Source organism: Letharia columbiana (assembly GCF_014066305.1).
Source record: "Letharia columbiana isolate WasteWater2 chromosome Unknown xpSc0000096_s0, whole genome shotgun sequence".
In the NCBI taxonomy this organism is placed as follows: Eukaryota; Fungi; Ascomycota; class Lecanoromycetes; order Lecanorales; family Parmeliaceae; genus Letharia; species Letharia columbiana.
In genome coordinates this window covers 1-22675 of record NW_023501171.1, presented here as the reverse complement: position 1 = coordinate 22675, position 22675 = coordinate 1, and the positions used below count along the sequence as shown (strand labels likewise).

The 22675-nt window shown below is 49.5% G+C and overlaps 8 protein-coding genes across 8 annotated transcripts; 4 read left to right on the top strand and 4 right to left on the bottom strand.

Moving 5' to 3' along the window:
• Positions 1-777: 777 nt before the first annotated feature.
• Positions 778-2541, bottom strand: HO173_013255 (uncharacterized protein; the record flags this gene model as incomplete). The annotated part of the gene is made up of 5 exons (XM_037315078.1): positions 778-1343; positions 1402-1623; positions 1675-1889; positions 1949-2098; positions 2153-2541. The coding sequence occupies 5 exons, from the start codon at positions 2539-2541 to the stop codon at positions 778-780; spliced, it is 1542 nt and encodes a 513-aa protein (XP_037158029.1).
• Positions 2542-4329: 1788 nt separating this feature from the next.
• Positions 4330-5036, top strand: HO173_013254 (uncharacterized protein; the record flags this gene model as incomplete). The annotated part of the gene is made up of 2 exons (XM_037315077.1): positions 4330-4364; positions 4421-5036. 2 exons carry the CDS (start codon positions 4330-4332, stop codon positions 5034-5036), a joined length of 651 nt encoding a protein of 216 aa, XP_037158028.1.
• A 415-nt stretch (positions 5037-5451) lies between these two features.
• Positions 5452-7291, top strand: HO173_013253 (uncharacterized protein; the record flags this gene model as incomplete). The annotated part of the gene is made up of 3 exons (XM_037315076.1): positions 5452-5758; positions 5817-7179; positions 7234-7291. The coding sequence occupies 3 exons, from the start codon at positions 5452-5454 to the stop codon at positions 7289-7291; spliced, it is 1728 nt and encodes a 575-aa protein (XP_037158027.1).
• Positions 7292-8095: 804 nt separating this feature from the next.
• HO173_013252 (uncharacterized protein) lies at positions 8096-8556 on the top strand (the record flags this gene model as incomplete). The annotated part of the gene is made up of 3 exons (XM_037315075.1): positions 8096-8098; positions 8167-8229; positions 8323-8556. The coding sequence occupies 3 exons, from the start codon at positions 8096-8098 to the stop codon at positions 8554-8556; spliced, it is 300 nt and encodes a 99-aa protein (XP_037158026.1).
• A 229-nt stretch (positions 8557-8785) lies between these two features.
• Positions 8786-10935, bottom strand: HO173_013251 (uncharacterized protein; the record flags this gene model as incomplete). The annotated part of the gene is made up of 4 exons (XM_037315074.1): positions 8786-8974; positions 9028-10342; positions 10394-10558; positions 10607-10935. 4 exons carry the CDS (start codon positions 10933-10935, stop codon positions 8786-8788), a joined length of 1998 nt encoding a protein of 665 aa, XP_037158025.1.
• A 1249-nt stretch (positions 10936-12184) lies between these two features.
• On the top strand, positions 12185-12382 carry HO173_013250 (uncharacterized protein; the record flags this gene model as incomplete). Its single annotated transcript, XM_037315073.1, has 1 exon — positions 12185-12382. One exon carries the CDS (start codon positions 12185-12187, stop codon positions 12380-12382), a length of 198 nt encoding a protein of 65 aa, XP_037158024.1.
• A 2350-nt stretch (positions 12383-14732) lies between these two features.
• Positions 14733-15534, bottom strand: HO173_013249 (uncharacterized protein; the record flags this gene model as incomplete). Its single annotated transcript, XM_037315072.1, has 2 exons — positions 14733-15025; positions 15231-15534. 2 exons carry the CDS (start codon positions 15532-15534, stop codon positions 14733-14735), a joined length of 597 nt encoding a protein of 198 aa, XP_037158023.1.
• A 5590-nt stretch (positions 15535-21124) lies between these two features.
• HO173_013248 (uncharacterized protein) lies at positions 21125-21921 on the bottom strand (the record flags this gene model as incomplete). Its single annotated transcript, XM_037315071.1, has 2 exons — positions 21125-21536; positions 21599-21921. 2 exons carry the CDS (start codon positions 21919-21921, stop codon positions 21125-21127), a joined length of 735 nt encoding a protein of 244 aa, XP_037158022.1.
• Between the last annotated feature and the right edge of the window lie 754 nt (positions 21922-22675).

Here is a 22675-nt window from a genome sequence, read left to right as displayed (position 1 = left end):
TATATGAAAAGTAACGGGAGGAATTCTTATTAAAGAGCTCCAGATCATTATATCTTTTGAAATCCTCTCTAGCTCCTCAAAGGATCGCGTTGTGTTCTCACGCACAAGGTATTCTCAATATGGAGGCTAAAAGACGTCCAGTGATCACGGAAAGGGACCTGAAAAAAGCAAGGCGTCAATGTAAGAATGAATGGCCGTGGGGACCCGAGCGCTGAAACACACGAAGGAATAATGGATAATGCGTCTTTTAGCCGAGGACCAATAAATTTGCGTGGAGCTCTTTGCTCTGTCATATTATTTCATGCTGAAATTCCGTATTGCGACTTTCATATGACAACGCATTCGCCGTTTGATAGACCTCCATATTCTGTTGTAGTCTTAACAGCTGCTCTTACAAAGTCCTGAATTAGTTGTTAATGAGCTCGTCTGTTATGGCGAAGTACCTGGTGTAGCGTTTATAATGGCGAGGTCATGCTGACTCGAGCTCCTGAGGGCGAGAACATTTTTAGATCCACAGTGATTGCCATCCTGTATCAATTTGACAACTCATATCTTCTGATTATATCACCACTAGCCCTTCCATTTCAAGATCTCTCTTATGCTCCACGCTAGGTGGACATAAACAGGTGCAGTGGTGGATGATAAAAGCGTAGTGATCTATGTAAAAGAACGATGGTACATAACCACATAGAGGGTAAAGAAATCGACCGGCGTTACCCCAAACATGAAATCTTTAACACGGGAAAGAGCAGTCCATTTGATTTTCCTGGTATTGACTTAGACACTTGTGGCCAAAGGAAGAAAGAAGAGAAACAGGATGTAGATGTAGGGTAGGGTGGAACGACATACCGCATTAGTGTTTCCGGTTCTGGAACCACATACAGGGCCGTCTGTGGGATTCCAACCGCCAATACTGCAAGTAGCCGGGCCACTCGTGGTCCTGCTCGTCCACGACAGAGATCCATAGGTAAATTGCACGTAATCGTTCTCATGTTCTCCCACAATGACTAGAGGAAGGGGGAGCTTGCTTGTGAAAGAGTACGGATCGGATGTATTGATTGGATCGCCTAATGTATTGTTAGGAGGATCGGTCTCCGTGTCTCCGATGTCGTTCTTGTCGTTGTCCACCATGTTGACAATGGCGAACAAGTTCTGGCTGTCGTCCGCGCAGTCTTGCCATTCTCGGAGATGGAAGGAACAGGTTCCGGTGGCGTAAGCTGGATGCGGAGCTACTGATGTAGGCGTCGGCGTGGACGAGGCAGGTGTGGGCACAGCTGAGGCAGCTTGGGCAACCACCAATGGACGGATCTCACTGATACTGCAAAGATTCATAAAGTAAAGTTCTGCAAAAGTGATGAGCCTTCAGTGTGTCACAAATTTGGGGGCTTACAATCGTCTTACCGGTGGCGGCGGCTGCGTAGCTCTCAGCATTATAGTCCGGGCGTGTGAGGTTGTTATCGGCTTGGTAATTTCGTAATAAGTCTCTTGCACCGAGTAGTTCACATCCAGTTTGGGCGTCATCAGTGCCGTGTCGCCCTATATCATTGCCTTCAGTAGGTGCTAGTAGGCCGGCCTGGGTGCTAAGAGAATCAAGGTGGGTGAGCTCATGCAGGATAGTTTCGCCTGTAGCCATCAGCATGACGGAAACGTGGTCTCATTGATTGCGCAACTGACCGGCGGTAGCATAAAATTGACAATTCCGCCTGCTGTTGCCTTGATTATCTTTGTTGCACCAGCCAGAGGTAGAATTATCTCGATATGGCACACCGCCTTCCTTGCTTGGGTCATATAGCAAGAATCTTGTTGAAGCTGCTGTCCAGAAAGGCGTGCAGATGTTGATGATCTTTTCATCGTTTGGAGCACCAACGCTGGCATCCGTGACAGCGACACTTTAAAAGTTGGACCATGAGCAGCTTTTCAAACTTCAGAATCGGACGTTTGAGCTTACGAGTTGCTTCCAGTACAGACTGATACACTTCCAGAGCATTCGAATTGAATGCTGAAGTATTGGGAAGTATCGCCTTTGACAGCTGACATCATATTCTTGAAGTGAGTGTATTGATCATCAGTCTGATCGCCACCAAAGTAGTGAGTGAATCTGAGAGCTAAGTTATTCTTTGCTACTTGGGTTTTTTCAGGGTACAAGCCTTACGCTAGATTGTTTTCTCCAATGCTGGCAGCGGCATCAGCGAGCGCTACTGCATCTGTGTATGCTTGTTGAAGAACGCTCTTCATGGTAGCGAATCCATTGCTCGGCTTATAACCACTGCTGGTTGGAGGAGCATTGTCGCAGTTGGCATCGTATGTAACCATACCCGATCTTTTAGACAAATCTCTTCCCGACAAAGCGTTGCGTAGAGCTTCCGCGTGTGCACGTCCATCGCGCTCTCTGCGTACTCTTTTTTGGGCTACGGCGGTGCCAGTAGCGATAGGTTCGGTGTTGCACACCGTAGGAGTGTTGTGAGCGTTGCTGGTCCTATCAGCTACTACCAAAGGCAGGTGATACAACAAGGCTAGGACTAGAAAGGAGAGAGACCGCATGACGAAGGTATTCAGATTGAGTATTAGGTCCAGATTATCGGATCATTAGGGACTATTCTAAACAGCGACACAAGCAACTCTTATATATATTTACTACTCAGAATAGTACATATATCAGCACAGCTGACAACTGAAAGGTTTTCGGGGCCCGAGCTGACTTACGCCCATCCCTTGAAACAAGGATGACAGCCAGAATGAAGGATGGACGATGCAACCTTTACAACAATCATACATCAAGTACCCATTGCGTACTCGCTTGATAGAAACGTGACTGTTACTAAAATTTGTGGGCTCACTCGGGCTTGAATTAGGGCACACCTCATTGTGATAATGAAACGAGAAAGGGGAAAGCAGGAATGGAGGTGGAGATGTTCGAGGTGGCGTGCTGGTGCAATGCTTGTTCTACGTTAGTATACTGATCAGAAACCTGACATGTTCTTGGGATATGCCTCCACCTATAAATAAAATGGCGATACGATGAGTTGATTGGGCTTTACTGTACCATGCCAACTCCAAGTCTCGCGAATAGAGGATTGGAAGAAATCTGGTGGATCAGATGTGGGCCTTGTGCCCTGTTTCGAGGTGAGTAACAGATCCTCAATGAGCATAGGTATGTAGGCATAGGTGGACTTTGGGACTCGCTTGACCACCTAGGACCTTTAGCGTTGTGTTTCATACTCATAATGGACGGGCCACCGAACGCCCTTAGGCGCAGCAGCGCGGCGTGCTTTCAGCTTGGGTACCTTAGGATACAAAACATATGAGACGGCACACTTATATGCATCGGAAGGGAACGGACGTTGCCAAAAGAATGACCCGGAGGTATTTACTCTCACAGGGGCACAGGGCCACAGGGGCACAGTGGTACCCAATGAAGGTCCTGATCATACGGCTCTTTTTGGAATAAGATACAGATTCAGTACAGAGCCTGATTTCATTATCCATGGAGAGGCCGAGTAAGATCTCCAAACTTGGAGGTGCGTAAAATATTCGAACGGCCGACGTCGCAGTCCACCGAGGGTTGGGCATGAGTCCTGTATCACACCTCATTAAAAACGCTATATGCTTAGTCAACGCGGAGCACCTCCTCCATGAAGCAGCCGCCTTATGAATAGATAAGGTGTCCTCCAATTTCAAGACGTCGTATGCATGAAGGAGCTGCCCTTTCATTCAACTACTTTAGTAGCAATCGTCAAGGGCGTAAAGGACTCTCTTCAGTGTAGGTCAAAGTGTCTGTGTTCGAAAGCAGATTTGCAGAAAACGGCTCCGACTACTTCAATGATGGTTGAGGGTGTGAAGAATCATACCGTCTCATGGCGGCATGGTACTAAGCCAAAAAGAGCGACGGCTTCTAAGATAATAATAGGTTACTTCGGGAAGGAGGGGCGTCTTAAGACATGAAGGGTGGAGAGGGCGGAAGCCTTAGAGTAGCTCTCCGAGGATTGAGTGGGGATATGAGTACCTGAGGTAGTTACCTACTGTCGAATTGACTAGGCCATTTCAACTTCGCCGTGTGTAGTCTTGGCATTTATATATGTATGGTTGTCTTATAGGGCACATAAAATAGCCATCTAATCAAGTGTTCCGCCACGCACTTTTCAATACTGTAAAGTAGGTATGTAGCCTTCACAACTTTACTCCGCCTCCTTGTTGCAGCCTTTTCGCCCTCTTCTTACTTTTCCCTTTCACATCATCTTGTAGTTTCTTTCACCCGCCAATAACTTGCGCAATTTGGCGGACCTGGCCTTTTACCTTTAGACGTCAGAATCGCATGGTAGGATTGAAATAATGACTGGTCGAGGAGATGGTCGTCTCTTCCGCCCGTACGTGCCTGTTGACAGTCACCAATGGTTGAAAAAAATTTAACGAAACTATACAGGTCCACAAATCCTGCAGTAAAGCTAGGCCTTACGCTTACCACGTCCTCGCCGACACTCGACCCTTCTTCCTCATCCCCCTTCTTTCTTATCGTAACCGCTCGTATCCTCACATCCCCACGCCCTAACTCTGCCATCACCCTCGCCACTCATCTCAACGCTCTTGGCGGCCTTAGCAATCGCTCCTTCAACAACATTGTCTGCACATCTCCCGTGACGGAAAGCCAAAAGCGCATTGAGATCTGGCCGCGTGGCTGGCCTCACTATATCTGGGATGCAGACAACTTGCGCGAGAGTTGGAACTTCGTGACTGTGCCTGCGAACGGAATGTTGGAGACCAGGCATCAGGTGGACCGGACGAAGATAGCAGAGGCCGGGCTGAAAGCAGGAGAGAGATATCAGGCTTCACTCACAAATAAGTGTCTAGGGACAAGATGGTGGGCGTTAGGATCATTGGAGGAATTTGAGGGTGTGAGGTTCAGGGGATGGGAGGAAGGAGAGGAGGGGGAAGGGGCAGATGATGGAGGGAGATATCTCATGGGTGGAGCTCCAGATGATCTAGCCTTTGTGATCGAAAAGGAGACGGCGGAATTTGAGATTGGGCAAATGGTCGAGTGAGCAAAGGAAAAGTCTTTTGGGGGACTTCTCTTTCTATAAAGTAGTTTTGAAGTCCAGTATGTTTGAGATGCTATACTGTCCAGTATCACCCTTGCTCACGCGACAGTCCCCCGGGTCGCGCGAGAGATAGCTTGGCAGGGCGTGAAATCCAGAGGTCCAGCCCTATTTAGCGTCATCATACTCTGGAGAAAGGTAATCGCTTTGAGACGCCAAGCAAGCCAAGCATTCGAAAGAACAACTTTGTTTCTCCCAACTTATCGCTGAGACAATACATCGACCACGCTTCCCCACCCGAGACACCAAAAAGGTCGCAATTCAAGGACGTCTCGACCTTCTGTCTTTCACACTCCTAATCACAGATTAAAAAGGTGGTGTCCATTGAAGCAGACACCGCTTACTGCCCCCAGTGCATCCCATGTCAACAGCGTTTGACGCTCGTCGACGCCCAAGCCTCTGGTCCTACCTCAGCTTCAATTCCAAGCCGCGAAGACGATCGAGCTCCTTGCCCAAGCACGAGACTCCCAGTCCCGACAGCAAAGAAAATACCCCTCCGAAGGGCAGCTGGGGCAGAGCAGGCAATCTGGAGGGCTACAAAGAAGCCTCGATGACGGGTGGGCAAAGGGCGCGGTTGCTGAAGACTGCGGGCTTCATTACTTTGGTCGTACTTCTCTTATATCTTTTCACTTCTAGGGATGGCGCAGGTGTTAGGGATATGGTGCAGGGTATGCCCAATAACAATATAGGACCCAAGAAGCCCGAAAGTTCACTAACCACTTCTAGGAGCTCAAAAACCCTCGTCTACTTCTACCACGGATAAGAAGATAGCAGGGCCCCTTGGGACGACGAAGTGCTCGAAGTCCAGCTCGAAGGAGAAGCCTTTAATACAGTATGCCTTAATGATTGACGCGGGTAGCACCGGCTCTCGAATCCATGTCTATAAATTTAATAACTGCGGTTCTACACCTGAACTGGAATCCGAGGAGTTCAAGATGACGGAGAAGAAAGAGGGAGGATCTGGCTTGAGCTCATACGGGGATGACGCGGAAGGAGCTGCAAAAAGTCTCGACATGCTCCTTGAGGTGGCTATGAAGACGGTCCCGGACAAGTTGAAAGGCTGCTCTCCAATCGCCGTCAAAGCTACTGCTGGTCTTCGAAAATTGGATCAGAAGAAAGAAGGAGCAAGCAAGAAGATCCTCGACGCTGTCCGCAACCGCTTGGAAACAAAATTCCCCTTCCCTGTTGTCTCTGCCGTAAATGGAGGTGTTGAAGTCATGGACGGCAAAGATGAAGGTGTTTACGCTTGGATTACCACGAATTACCTCCTTGGAAAGATCGGCGGTCCGGACAAGTCGCCCACAGCAGCCGTCTTCGACCTTGGTGGTGGCAGCACCCAAATCGTCTTCGAACCCACGTTCAAATCTCCTTCTGGTGGCATGCCCGAAACGCTTCATGAAGGGGAGCACAAGTATGTCTTTAAAACTGGCGGTACAACTTACGAACTCTACCAGCATTCCCACCTCGGCTACGGCCTCATGGCTGCTCGTGAATCTATCCACAAATCTGTCGTACAGGCCCTGCACGACGCCTCTCCGACCGACAAATCATGGGCCTCGTCTCCTATCTCAAACCCTTGCATAGCGCCAGGCATGTCCCGCGAAGTAAACGTCACCCTCGACAGCGGTGACTTCTATACCACCACAATGGCTGGTCCCAAAGACGCCGCCAGCGCGCAATGCCGTGGCCTTGCCGAGAAGATCCTCTTAAAAGACAAGCAATGCGACCTGGCCCCGTGCTCTTTCGGTGGCATACATCAACCTTCGCTAGAAAAGACGTTTGCGCGTGAAGACGTCTACATCTTCAGCTACTTCTTCGACCGCACAAAGCCTTTAGGTATGCCAGAATCCTTCACTGTTGCCGAGCTGCGAGACTTGACCGCCAAGGTATGCGAGGGGGAAAAGGGATGGGCAAGCTTTGGGGCGGTAGAAGGTGCGTTGGAAGAATTGAAAGGCCGACCGGAATATTGTTTGGACCTGAACTTCATGGTTGGTCTCTTGCACACGGGTTATGATATGGGCTTGAACAGGGAGGTCAAGATTGCGAAGAAGATCAAGGGTAATGAGTTGGGCTGGTGCTTGGGTGCTAGGTAAGTCAACGCATTCAATCTCATCAAGATGCACGGTACTGACACTCGATGTAGCTTGCCGCTGTTGAGCCAGGAATCAGGGTGGAAATGTAAAGTGACTGAGTCGCATTGAGCGGACGGGACCGTCTGGGCTGGGATGCTGTAATAATTGTGGACTTTTGGAGTATCTTCATTGACATGATCTTAGACCGTCGATGTCATTAGGGGGTATATGAACCACATAATTCCTACCACGACCACTGGCATCCTCCCAATCCCTACAAAATTGCTCGTATTTTCATGCCATCGTTGCCATCTTCCTTGACCTCTGCTTCCCACCAGCATCTCACGATCCCTTCCCCACCAATTCCTCCGCTTTTCTCTTCGTATCATTCATCGCCCCAGTCATGCCTTCCTTCGCCGGAGCTCCATCGCTTCCTACATAGACAACCATTTCAGTCAGCCTAGTCCGCAAGCTCAAACCCCTCCTCTCGAATCCTATCCGTCAGACACCGCAGACAAACTCACCCTCCGCATTGCCCTGATCATAAGGTTCCTCCACCGTCCCCTGCCCTTTCTGCCCCGACAACGGCTCCTCGCCCGATTGCTGAGCAGGGTCCGTGCTAAGGCCCGTGGCCGATTTCAAGCTGTCCATTTGGTCTTCGATGTTGGTGACGACGTCTGTATGGCGAAGGGTGAGCAGGTTTTGCGGTGGGAGGATAGATATCGGGAAGGTGTGGTTGGTGCGCTTGTAGATAAAGTAGGTTTGGGGATGACGTTTGAGGGCGGGGCGGGGGAGACGGTGCCGCTTGGGGCTTGGCGCTCTAGTGGGGAGAGAGTGATGTAGGTAAACATAGCACTCCTCCGAGGTACGATACGAGATTGGACAATACAGATTTCATTTCTTCAACAATATTTGCATGGAACAGAACCTACAATGGCAAGCCCTTCCCCTCGCCTCCCTCTCTCCCTCCATTGCCCAACCCTCACTGACACCATCCCATCCAGTCCAAAGACTCCTCCCACACCTACATCCACCTCAACGAACCCCGCCACGCCGACCTCTTCGAAGTACGTACCAACCTCCTCCTCCCCCCTCCCCCTCTCCTTCTTTCCCACCCGCCCCTTTTTCCCTCCCACTAACCCCCAACTCACCACCACCAGGAATTCACCCGCCCCCCGCACCTCCCCCACGAATCCATCTACGTGCCCCCCAACCACCAGCCGCCGAACCCCGAAGACGAAGACGACGTCGTGCCGGACCAGCACGCGGCCTTTGGCATAACGCGCGCGACGCAGGCGAAGAAGGAGAGCGCGTGGAAGGATTTGGGGTTGGAGGGGTTGGTGGGGAAGGGGCCGAAGGGTGGGGAGGTGGGGATGCCGAAGTTGCCTAGATGATCTATTTGCGCGGGGCGGGGGGGGAAGAAGAGGGGTTGGATTTTACTGGTACAATAGATGGGGGATGGGGTGGGGAAGGAAAGGCTGGCGCGTTGGTGGTGGGCTGGGAGCCTAGGTAGGATGATACCCGATGCTCGGTTTGTTCAATGATTGAGATCAGGCTTACGAAGATGGTGGCGCGAAGCGGTGCAATGGCATTTATTTACGATGCTAACGTCACTATAAGCGACTATATCCTCACAATATCCGCCCTTGCTCTATCGAACAGGTGATGCCCGATCATTGTTCCCTCCGCCTGCTCGCGCTCTCGCTCCTCGTCAGTGACTCTCCTCGGGTGAATCGCCAGTTGTGCGTAAGTACCGGCTGCTTTGCGTTTGGATAGTGGTCCTGGGTTGACCACTAGAACGCTTTCGACGACCTACGATGTGGTCAGCTTGCTTTCGCTTGGGGTTCTGGGTGGGCACCGCGTACCTTTGCAAAAGGCGACAGTGCACTAGGCGTAATTAACATATCCGGCCGCACATTCAGCCACTCTCCCAGTCTCACATAGCTCACATCCATCGGCGTACCAGTTGCAACACCCTCCTCCGTGCCTGTCTTGGGCAAGCTTTTCCGATCAGCAGGTGGGAACAGAGGAAAGAAATGGCGTTGCTGGATGAGATGTCTAGGTAGCCGTGCCATGAGATCACTCTCTTTCGTTCTTCCAACTTTGACTTCCTCGCATCGGAGGTCCCAGAGGACGTCTTGTGCTGATATGCTTACAACGATCTCGTTCAGAGAGATGGTCACAGGGTTGGTGACGACCTTTGCTTGCTTCGGGAGTCCGAGAACTTTCTTGTCGAAGGGTTCTTGAGGCCATGAGACGTGCTTGTTGACTGCGTCTCGCACTGAGGGAACGAGTACGATAGTTATATTGGGCACTTGCAGAGCGAGATGACGAATTGGTGTGCCTATTAGGATTCTGAAGACGTCGTTGAGAGTGGCCTTGTCGGGCTCGATGCTGGAATCGTCTGGAAGATCAAAGTCGCCAGATGCGAGAAGCGGATGCTCGAGGTCGAGGATTGGTCCTACCATAACGAGGACATCTGCATATGACTCGGCTGCTTTCTGGCACAAGGCTTGCAGTGGTTCAAATCCAAGATTGTCATCTGCAGTGTATGGACCAGAGGAAACAAGGACGTTGAGGGCATGTGCAGGGTTCTCCGAGTTAGCTTCTTCGACCCCGAGCCTCTCGTTCAAGGCATCCATCGTTGACGGCAGAGAAGCCGCTGTTGGCAGGAGAGGCATCTCTAGGACTTGGTTGACAGAAAAATAATCACCCGATGCGTTGATGCCACGAATCGCAACAATCTGTCCAGGAAAGAATTCATGGGATACCGATTCGACTTTGAGAGGCACTCGTAATCCAGCACCTGTCCGTCTTGAAGTCTCAAGCATCAGCGAAGATGCGTTGAGTTTTCCTTCGAGTGCATCCGAGGCAATCCGTCCAACGGCAATGATCTCGCTGGTAGCCCGGTTCGCTGCATTTCCGAAAGCCGAATCTTCGAGATTGTGATGGACCTGTATTAGAGATTGGAATTCGTCTATCCGGTCATCCAGAACCTCGGATGCTTCCGAAAGGTGCATCGCCATGGGCTTATAAGAAAACTTCTTCAGGTCGGTGTTTGCAGTCAGTCTGACGCGAGACTCGGCTGGTGGCGCGATGGGAGCCTCGCAGGTATTCAAGTGGGGATTGAGGGTTTCGACAATCTGGCCTGCGTTCTGACGTTCTGAGAATGGAATACTCCTTGAGATTTGTAAGCAGCCATCCTAACCTCGCGCATGTTCGGCAACTTACTGGACGCCCTTTGTATTACCGTTGGTCCTCGCATCGCTGGGAGAACTCATGCCATCCGCTTTACTAAATTTGGGGACCGCGGGCGTATCGAAAGCAGCTTTCCTCTTCATTGCGCCATTCGTAGAGCGTTGCGGCACTGGAGTATTTGGCACAATGCCATCCAGCCTGTGTTCAATCAGCAACGGTTGAGTAGCTAGCCTCGAGTCCACCTACATCCCAAACACATCATCCCCCTTCCCAGTATTCCTGGGTGTCGCATATGCGCCCCGCTTGTCCACGCTGCGAACGTGCGCTTTCCCTCTCGATTCTCGCTCTAGCATCTCTTGCAAATCTTTCTTGAATGCTCGAGCAGTAGGGAGGTCGAGTTTGGTCTGCTCGGACCCCATCTTCATGCTGTAGGATTCCCATTTGTATGACAGCTCTTGCGGAGGAATCGAGTGTAGGCGGAGTATGGATTGAAGCTCGCCTAGGACATCGGGAGGCAGCTCAGTCACTGGTGGTATGGCGAAAAGCTCGTTGAGTTCTGCTGTAGTAGTACTCATTGTTGCCTTTTGCAATATGTACAAGTGGATCGCAGTAAGAGGTTATGCGTGACAGAGACGCGATATTTGTCGCGTCGGCATTTACGCGCTCTTACATCCGATACTTGTAAGGCTGACTAGAAAACTGGATTGCATGTATTATTCACTAAAGTACTTTCTCCGGGGCTGTTTCTGGTCTACTTTGCTATCCCCGATCCAAGTTCTGGCATTCTCGCGTTCTAATATATCTCGAGCACTCCCAGATCGATCCTCAAACGGCTCTATGGAAAGAGTACAGACAAAAATGTTTTACCGTACGGTACCGGCCCGATCGTTCTCTTGCAGCAAAATTCCTAACTCTCGGGTTTCCACCATCGATGTCCGCAATTTTGATGGAGGGTACTTAGTTTGTCCGCAAGTCGTGCTGAGAATGAAGCTGGAAGTCCTCACAAGAGAAGGAAAGCTGCTCTGCGTAACCACATATTCGACCTTCAGCTACTCCATATTAGTAGAGGCTCAACAATCTCCCTGGATACTGCCATCCTAAAATCTGTATCCTCCAAGCTGCGTGAAAGAGATCGAAAGTACAAGGTCTCAGACAAATCCCGACGAGTTTCTGATAATTTGGTAAGAGCTTTCCTTTCAGATTTTGGAACCATTCAATGGAATATTTAAGGTGGAGATATCTGTCTTGGACCTTTGAATGATCTACGAGATGTCCAGCGGTTTTCAGCCAGCTTTCGAAAGTCCTCACATCCCATATCTCGAGCAACAAAATCCCAAGCTCCATAAGTGCCAGCTCTGGATCATTTTCTGGAACATCATGGAGTGTCTTACTCGCCTGATCACTGAAATCTTTTATAATCATCAGGTGTTCGACATCAATGCCTGACACAGTTCGTGTGTGAACAAAGGAGTGGACAGTTTTTTCCATCCAACATGTTCGCAGCCAAGGAGTGAGGTTGTATTGGAGCAGAGGATATGTCAGCGTGTCTAGTTCCTTCATGTTCTATACATGCGTCCCTTCTACATCCTTCCATGCATATTCCATCATTGTTCCTTTCATATAGCTAGCCATAGATAGCAATGCTTTATTCTCCATCAGCTACATAATAGCTGATAGCCCCACCACTGAATCTACATACATTCTACATTATCACCGTTATACCTCGCTGAGAGGTTATAAGCCCCCGGTTGATGCTGGTGATACATTAACATTCCAATTGCATCAAATTTCAAAAGAAAACACACCCACGTCCTTCTAGCCACAATGGGCAAATCAGGACAACAAGACGATGATGGCCAACAGCCTACACCCACACCAGAGGAGTTACAGGAATTATACGACCTACGGAGCCAGAAGGCAAATCAGATAAAGCCTGAACAGTCACGGCCCAAGAAGATCTTCAAATTCGCTATGCCCTCATCGACAGTCAACATCCCTACACTTAAGGAAGCATCCAATTAAGACCGCTAATACCAAACGGTATATGATTGCTGTCAGATAGCTGGAATATACTCGATCCTCGCTGGAACACTAACCCAGCCACAAGGGGACGAAGAGTACGATGAATGGGAGTCCGCTAACTCATAGATTGAAGGCAATATCCGTATGTCTCTTGAGTCAGGTGGCCATGCCCACATCGCAGGTATCCATGATGCACACAACATGATCAAAGCACTCGAAGGTGCATACAAATCCAAAGGATACACCTCCCGTAAAGTACTGTGGAGGACCATTAGCCATGCAAGCTTAGCTGACTACAAAGGAGTCACTGAGTACGTTAAGACAATCAAAAAGGCCAAAACAAAACTCGCTGAGTTAGGCCACCATTACACGTGGAAGATCACAACATCCTTCCTTCATGGACTTCCCTCCTCTTACGAATTATTTATGGAAATCGTCTTAAACAGCCGAGGCAAAGACGCCAATAAAAGGCTGTTGGAACGGGATTTCGACTATATCGTCGAACAACTCCTTAATAGAGAACGTCGTCAGAAACTGACTAGTACCAATGACTCCAATGGCAAGGCCATGTTCACAAACAACAAGAACAAGGGGAACGGCGGCAATGACCGCAACAACAACAACAATTACAAAGCCACCCCCAGGCCCAAGTGTGGCGACTGTGGTCGCCACCATGGTAGGACTTGCTGGCTATCCAACCCCGACCAGGCCTCCGCTGAGTGGGTTGAAAAGAACAAGGACCGTATCGAGGAATTCAAGAAGAAGAAGAAGGCTAGCAAGCCTGCTACCTCCACCGGATCCACCGAAAAACCAAAAATAGCAAGGGCGGCCTGCCCTGCGAAGGCTGTCACGACATCACGTGACGACGGCTGGTATTTCGATAATGCAGCCTCATTCCACATGACATATTCCGAAGCCTATTTCGTTGAGGAACCAACACCCCTCGAAAACCCCATCCCAGTCGAGACTGCTGACGGAAGGATACTGGAGGCCACTGCCGTGGGCAATGCCCTGCTAGAGACCCTCATTGAGAATAACGACGGCGAGGACGAAGAATGCATGCTCACACTTGCAAACGTCCACTATGTCGAAGGTCTATCCACAAATCTACTCTCCCTAGGCACGTTCCAACGTAACGGCCTCACTTACACCGGAAAGGGGGACCGTCTGAGGGTCTATGACGACAATGACGACACCGTCCTTGAGGGAGAACTGATAGACACACTTTGCAAGCTGAGACTCACATCATTTGAAGCTGCAATGGCCAAAGAGATCGCCATGGCCGCGGTTATCAAGAAAGCTAACCATCGAAAGGCAACAGCCATTGAATGGCATCAAGCATTGGGCCACCTGAATTTCGATGACGTTGCCAGGCTACCGGCCATGGTAGAAGGAATGGAAATCATAGGCAACACCAAAAGACAATTTTGTGAGCCATGCACCTACGGAAAACAGAAGAAGCCAGTACCAGAAGCCAGTGCCAGAGATACCCGATGCCTGTGTCCGATGCCCGTACCAGAAGCCAATACATCCCAAACGAAGTCAATCACTCGATATACCCTACAACCAGTGTCAGAAGCCAGTGTTAGAAGCCAGTACCAGAAGCCAGTGCCAGAGATACCCGATGCCTGTGTCCGATGCCCGTACCAGAAGCCAATACATCCCAAACGAAGTCCACAAAGCCCTCTACGGAGGCATTCGACAAGGCAGTTAGGGGAGGACTCGACAGTTTAGAAAGATGTCAGATGCCAGTGTCAGATGCCAGTGCCAGAGCCAATAAGATGCCCGTGCCCGATGCCAGTGCCAGAAGCCCGTACACTTCGAAGTCGAATCAGTCACTCGATATACCCTACAGCAAGCCGCCCATCAAGCCCTACACGGTAGGCACCCATATCACTTTAAAACAACTACTCACCTACCCCAAAGAACGACCCCATAAAGAACAAGTACACGAGGATACCTAGGACGGTCTGAACGATTCGGAGGATCCTAAACGGATGTTATTGGACTGGGGGAGTCAAGGAGGAGTGTGAACACCAAAAAAAAAAAAACCAGAGCGATTCGGAGGACCCTGGACCAGAGCACTAGAATGATACATGATTTTGGCGTTGGAATAGAGGTATTTGGATGTCACTAGACAGGGGGAGTGTCAGCGTGTCTAGTTCCTTCATGTTCTATGCATGCGTCCCTCCTACATCCTTCCATGCATATTCCATCATTGTTCCTTTCATGTAGCTAGCCATAGATAGCAGTGCTTTGTTCTCCATCAGCTACATAATAGCTGATGGCCCCACCACTGAATCTACATGCATTCTACATCATCACCGCTGTGCCTCGCTGAGAGGATATGCTAATTTACGGCAAGCTTGATGCGATCTTCCGGATCCAGTTGCCTCCGCTCTTCCAGGACTACATCCAAGCTCATAGTCCGCTCGCCTAGTTGCGCAGGTCGTAAGAAATTGTAAGGCGCCTCCATACGCCAAAAAAGCCGGTTGTCGCTTGACAGCTGAAGCACAGGTGGTTGAACTTCTGCAAGTGTCTTGCAAATACTCGTTACCTCGATGGGCACTGACCCTTCTGGGGACGGTACTTCACCAGAGGTGATAACAATATCCGGAACTGCTGACCGGGTGACTGACTTTTCTGCGGAAGTCGTTGCCCTTCAAACATATCTAGTTTTCGCCTGTGTGCGGCTCTCTCCGAGCGGAGCTCCCACTTACGCCGTATTGCGAAGAACATGAGTACTGTCTTCCTCAGGCGTCAAATGGATGTTTCGTGCCACGAAACGCTTTCCTGAGCAGCCTGATCTTGCCATGAAACAGGATAGTGAACCTGACTGCTGTCTTACCAACTCCCGACGGTGACTGCAGGGCGTGGTATGCTTCCTGACATCGAGGCTCTAGACGAAGCATGGCTCGGTGTCTCTCATGACATTGCCGACTCCAACCACAAGCAATCGCACGAAAAAGAGCATTTGCATGCTTTCGTACCTTATGTAGGGAATTCGCCACCCTGGTTTGCTTGGCTTGTTGCAGCTCCTTATTCGATCTCTGAATGTGATGCAGGTCCTCATTGTCGTCCACGAAATTTTTAATGGTCAATGCTGAGTCGCTCAAACCTTTCAGTAGATCGTCGAGGCTCGGCTCATCCATAACAAAAGCCAACCTCTGACTGAAACGGTAATGGCCCTGATCAAGCTTGTTGGCTTCGAGAAAAGCCTTTAAATCTTCCTCATCTACCTAGGAAAGTCTTAGCGACAGAGCCGCAAGAAGGTAGGATCCTTCTCTGTAACCGAGGAGGTCTGAGGATGCCAACCAGCTTCTCGGCAATCTCCTCGAGATAACTCTCATATAGACCTAGGGTGCCTTGGAAGCTTCGAATGCGTCACCAGGCTGTAAGTATTTCCTGATCTAGTCGGCGTTATCCCCAGTCCAAAATACGTCGTTGTAGTCCTCTGTCAGTCTCACGAAATCCTCATTCGGGGCCGCGCGGCTAAGTAATTTAGCAAGGTTTAGGTGTAACCATGCACTTTGAACCCTTGAGCCGCAGTCTGAGCCTTTCGACCTTTACTTTATATCTCTTCTGCTTGAAGCAAGAACGATCCCCGTCTTTTCGAGCCCCTTCTTGTACACCGAAAGTGCCTCAATGAGGAAGGGTAAGACGGCCAAGACAAGGCCGGCTGTTTCAATTCCAGTCACCATGATACTGATTGGGCCCACCAGAATGTACGTCTGCGGTAATGGTCACAAATTTGCGTATGCAGATGAAGACTGAGGCTGAGTAAGTCGGAATGTTCAGGTACGGGGATATCTTGGTCTTGACATAATCTTGCATGACGGGCGGCATCCTAGCAACTTTTGTCTATTATATACACCATGTGCATCTTTGGATGTCATCTAGGTGCCACATTAACTATCATTCCCAATTCTCTCGACAAGACAGACCTGGCAACACATGGCCCTAATGCTTGGGAAACCTTTCAGGTCGCTTATGAGACGCCCGAAAAGAATGCTTCTATGGCTTCGGAACAGCCCGATGCTGCGGCGTTGAGGTCAGAGATGCAGCGGTTTCAGCTTTAGGCTATCAATCTTGGATTGTTCCGTCAAGATCACGGTTCTCTAGACTACCGGCTCAGAGACAACGAAGTTGTGAGGTCTTTTACCAGCGAACTGCTTACAAATTTGATCGGAGCTCTTGAAGGAACTATGCCTTCCTACTTGAAATGTATAACTAGTACTGATAGAAAATCAGTCGCAAGCATCTCCAACTCTCATGATCAAGGATCCCCGTTTATGGTCTCAGAAGCGCCCCATCCTGATGCATTGAGAGCTGAAAATGATGAATTGCTGTGTGAGAGCAACGATGGAGGGTCTTTCTTCAGCCCCATCATGATGGGAACCTTGAAACGACACCAAGGATGAAAACGAGTCAATGCTCGTATTGCATTTGGAAGACGTGACAGAAGCAATCAACCAAATGTATAACCTTGCGTCCCAAATACGCAGCCCTAAATTAAGGACAATCCGTACTGATATTGATATCTACAAGAAGGTAGATGGCGAAATCAAGTCTGAGTACATCAAAATGAGGAAAAGGGCCGACCTGCAGGGTATTGAACAAATTGTGCTGCAATCCCGAAAATTGTTGACTGAGTCTCGAGATGAGGAAGCGGACCTGGTTCTAATGCATGAGGATAAGTGCCTCATACAGCGTCTACAAAAAGCGAATCACGCTCGTCGCCAGCTGTTTGAGTGTTGGAGGCGGTCCAAACAACAATCTATTCAAGCAGCATCCAAGGCTATCGAAACCGTACCTAGTTCACAACATCATGACGAAAGGCTGACGAGAGTGCCAAAGCACCACATACCCTCTTCGGTGCAACCCTCTGAGGTTACACGATCATTGTTGTCTTCAGTTCCTGCGCTTCCCAAAGACTATATCCTGAGGGGTAACAACAAATATACGTACTCGGGAACGAGTCCAGGTCTCACTGTTCATGGACTCTCCGGTGAAAAGGTCAATTGGCCAATATCTCCTGTCGCTGGTCCCTTGAAGGAAGACTTTGAGTGTCTTTTCTGTTTCTATTTCTGTACTCCAAGGTACTCTGAAGGCGCTGCTTGGAGGTTTGTGTCCCATTTAAATATGCTCAGACAGGTCGAAAACTGAACGCTGGGCTAGATCGCACCTCAAGCATGACCTTCGACCCTATGTCTGTACATACGATGGTTGTACCGAACCAAATTTGCTATACGATAGCTGGGAAGAGTGGACACGCCATGAGCAATGGGCGCATCAGCAAAGTATATGGCGATGTCCGGACACCCTCAGCATGAATACGTTGAGCTTGCTGTGTACGAAGATCACGTGAGGATTTATCATGCGGCATCTATCCATCAGCAGCTTTCCTCCGAGCTTGTGAAATCCCAGGAGTCCGTTTCGCAAGTGTGCGATAGACCTTGCCCCTTCTGCCGGCTTGAAATTGAGCGATCAATTGATCTGCAGCAACATATTGCAGGCCATCTCGAGTCGATCGCGCTGCTCACTTTACCACATATGGACGACACTGACGAAAATTCCGAAGCAGGAAACGCAAACTCAAATTCAACTAATCGTAATTATGCAGAGTCTAAAGCGGGCGACACTTTGACTGCGCGGAGCCCCTGGTCTTCGTTGAAAATAATCACTCGGAAGGTACTCCTGTCGTGACAAAGATAGAAGCAGAGCTCTTGGAAACCAAGCTCGAAGCTGAGAGAGTACCATTCGAGTCTATGAAGGAATTCAACGTTGAAGCTCGTCAAGTGTACTCGAGTGGATTAGTCGAAAAATGGTTGTCCGGTCTGCCGCGTGAGCTCGGAGAGTATAGCGGACTTCCTTTTTGGACTCGGAAGAGCAAACAGCTTTTCTGATCAACGAGAAAAAAGTAGCAGCAGCCATTGGTGCAGGGATGTGTTCCAGCAGAGCCGACCATCAACGCCCTTGGGAAGTACAGTTCAACCATCAGTATCTCTCGGCGAGCATGAGCCAGGGACTATGGCCCGTCTGAATGAAGAGTACATCAGTCTGATCGAATTATCATTTGACAATGGTGATATCTTCGTGTGACTGTACAAATGCCCTGAAGATGGCAGGTCCAGGTTTCTTTGCCACACAATACGGCCCGCTCGTTCAAGGAAAGAATGTTCTGTACGTCTGGTGTCATGAGTTGTAATCAGAAGTGGCCCTTTTCTAAATCTTCATCGAGTCGATCATCGCACGAAAGCTCCTGAGCTTTGGGCTTGCCTAAAATTTCCTAGTTACGAAAGTAGGTTTATGATCCTCCTGTCCCTCGGGCTATCGCTTTGACGGCGGCCAGCGTTAGAATGAAGTATTCCCTTGATGGAGATCCTAGGAGGCCGCAAAAGCGACAGCTCAAGGGTTCCAGTAACTCAGCTAGCGGAGAATCAAGGACTGGTGTTGTTCTTCTGCTCTTTCCTAGCCTTGAGATCCGAGAACGTGGTGAACCCTATAGTAACAATTAAGGATTATGATATACACAAGGAAGATGAATTGTTTGCTGGGTAAGAACTTTCAAAGCTCGATGTATCACATGCTCAAATCATTCAGGCGCATCATCGACCATCATTACGAGCACGCTCTTCGGTTGTTCCGCGAAAGAGACACCGGCGTTGTAAGACTGCAAGCTTCGGCGCAAACCGGTGCCCTACAAAGGAATCCAATGTGGACAGCACTCATCACCCACCAGATGGATTCTCCCACATAGCTATCGCGTAACAGCCCTCGTGTAGTTCATATTGTGGAGCTACAACCATACATTCTTACAGAAGAATACGACCCTCGAAAGACGACGCCAGGCGCATCTGATCTGACCATCATCATGCCCCGCGGTACTGCGCCGGATCTAGTGGACTTAGTATAAATGCTAATTAGATCAGATGCCAAAGACTTCGTGAAAGCCATTAGGTCTCTTCGCAGTGTGGAAAAAAGCCGACATGGAGCAGAAATTGTAGGGAAGCCTGATATCAGTTGAGCTGGTCTTCTCAGCTGTTACATGAGAGCGTCTCGGAGTGCTCATATCTTCTCCCGAGATCTAGACCTCGTCATCAAGGAAAGTGCAAGGATTGAAAAAGTATCAAAAAGGAATGCGAAGAGCCTGTTTGTTCAACATCCAAGCTTGAACTCTGTGTCCGCTGGTATATTGTTCCAGTCTCTGCCACCTTGCCCTGAACTTTGTAGAGCAGACCCAAGTTGTTGACGGTGTCGAGTATGGACATATATCCAAGACCCCATACCTACTCTTCCTCGGCTGAAGTCCCACTCAAAAGAGGCACATGCTCGGGAGATGCTCTAGACATTGGGTAGGAAACGTGTTCGCCAGCGTATCAGGATACTCCTTACCCACGACGGTCTCCCTCAGCGCTAGGGTGGTACAGATGTGGATGGTCTAAATGGCTTTCATCCCGAGCCAAATTTAATACTACCCAACGTTCTGCGACTGTCGCTGGCAAACGTCTTTCTGGCGATATCCCCTTCCTATCCTACTCTGTAGCAGTCGCTGCAGTTCCAACCTCCATATTCAACAATATTTCTATCCACTTGAGCACCGCTCGAACGCCCAAAATGGAGAATCTCGAGACCTCCATAGCGCATATCCTTTACTACTCATTCTTACACTCTGTTATCTCGGTCTTTTCCGCAGGGTTGCAGCTGTCCGAAAATGAAACCTTTCTGAGGTTTACTTTGCCCGCCGAATAAGCATGCGCCCGTTAAAAAACGCCTCGAGTCGAATTGAATGAGATGAAAATCGGAGAAGGAAATGTCTTCAAAATATCCCTACTCTCCTTGGGCAATGGCACAGAGGGGATAGCGGTGGCGAAGTGACGCCCGGAAAAAGAAAGGCTTTCTCTTCAGTCCGAGTCTTAGAGGAGAGGCTCACACCCAAGCGACCCCGCGCGGCCATTACACAAGCCTGAACGCAATATTCCAATTTCTAGCTTGCGGTATTAAGCAGATCCTCCCTCTCGAAGCCCGCTTTTTCGCAGACTTTCCCGCCACCGGCATTCAAGCACAGCTCTTGCTTCTACCGTGCAGGATCAGTCCCATGCTCCTAGAGTGACGGCGTTCATTCGGAGGTTCGTGGCCTGTCTGAGAGCAACAGCTTGGCCATATCATGATCCAGGCTGGATAACGATTATACCCGTGGAGGATCGAACGCTTCAAGATTTCGACCCACTTGAGTACATATCAGTTCCTTGCTTGGCTCAGCCAAATCTAAACTTACAATACTCGAAAAATAGCGATTCTCAAGGTTGCGTCAGAACGCTCGGTACCTACAGTATGGGGAATCAGAGGGGAGCGTATCTAGCGCGTCGGCTTCGTCTCTAATTGGTTTCTGGATCCAGTACAGAAAGCCCTTTCGAAGCTCGTCTCTTTAAGTTGCACATCGACTAGTACTCACGGGGTGTATGCCCAAGGCATCCAAAGCAAAACCCGAAATGGAAGACTATGGACTAATGAGACACCTTTTGATTGGAGCATCCTGCATATACTCCACTCCCCAGAAAGACTTGAAAGTCCTTACGCCCGTAAACGCATGAAAGCACCGTAACAGTATGGGCAATATACAGCGTCAAGATATGGCGCTCATGAAAGCTATTTTCCTTACTAATAGGTCCAAGGCGTGTAGCTTTGACTTGACAAGATACGTCAATGTAGAACAATGTCTGCCAAGAGATATCTCGCATCCTATAAATCCAATTCCCAGGGATCACTGGTACCTTCTTCTATCTCCCAGCCAAAGCCGTCCAGCTCCCTCTCGCTCATCTCTCTACGCTGCCCCGCCGGAATCCTCTTCGCATACACCTCAACGGTCATAAGCTCCTCCGGCAACCGCGGCTTCCCATCGCTCGTTCCCTGGCGAAGTGTCAATCTGAGGAACGGACGTCCGTTGTCGTCCAGGCTCGTGTCTTCTTCGAGCACGGGAGCGTTGGATGGGTAAAGGAGGTGGATCTCTCGGTGTATCGGGTGGTTCGTCGATTTGAAAGCAAATAACCCTCTGTGAACCGCGTCCTTTTCAATATCGTATCTGCCGTCGAACTCGGCCGCCCACCTGCCCCAGCGGAGGTACACTGTGCACGGAACGGGTGATTCTGGTAAACTGTTCCACGTTAGCGAGATATAAGTCTGGCGATGATCAACTAGGGAGATAGGGGGCAATACTCTGTTCGTCCTGGACTCAAAACGATCGTGATGGAACCTTCTTTGAGAGCTCTAGCTTCTTCAACGTGTTTGATGAAGTATGGCTCGCCCTTGACGGTGGTTACTTGTAGTAAAATTTCATACCTGATTTCTTGTACTCTTGCCTCTTCGGCGACGGCTTGCTGCTGCATCTTGTTTTGTGAACCTGGGTGGAAAACGTGAGAAGAGGACATTGCAGCGGTGAAAGGTAGGCACTTGTAAAGCACCTTGATGGGAAAGGCGCTCGTTTGCTTCCGGGCATGGTACACGTGTTTGCCATCTGTTCGTGGAAGTGCGCGAGGCATGTAACGACAACAGGCAAAATACGAAAACAGAGTCGATCGTGGAACCCCACGTACATGCTCGAGACAGCAACTTAAGCTATTTGCGATCGAAAACGCAGCTAACAGCCAGCAAATCTTGTCACGATTATCACTCGCTTTCTTACTTTCTTCCGAGGTTTTCTGCTTCCACAAATGATAGGAGACTGTGAACTGCTCCCCACCAAACCTCCCAATCTCTCGTTCGGTTTTAGCTCTCTCCCTCTCATCATTAGTTGTCCCATAGAAAAAGACACATCACAAACATACAAAAGGCACACATAGGATGTAAACAAGTGGTTGAGCCCTCTCACGCTGGGGATAGCAAGCCTAATTAGACCTAAAAGAGGCCGGTACAGGGATACTATCGTACCCAAGCGCAAATATGGGAGGCCTGGGCCGTCTTGCTTGGGTCTGGTGGAATGAATGTTTGGGAGTAAATGGGTTTAACTCAACTTCTCTTGACAGTGTATCTCACTTGATGTGAAGGCTATTTTGCAGTAGGAACATTTTCGCCTGGGAGAATTAATTCAGCTATTGCAGACTCACAAGTCTCGCCATTAGGCTGTATAGGCATTTGATTTCGAGGGTTTGCCACCCCGCGGCACTTCCCGACATCTTCCTCAACGACACCACTACACTCTTACCACCGCTTCACCCGCCTTCTCCACTAGATCGTTAGGCTCCCCCTTCTCTAAAAGCGCATTTCCCACATGCACGCCATCGACGATAACGCCAA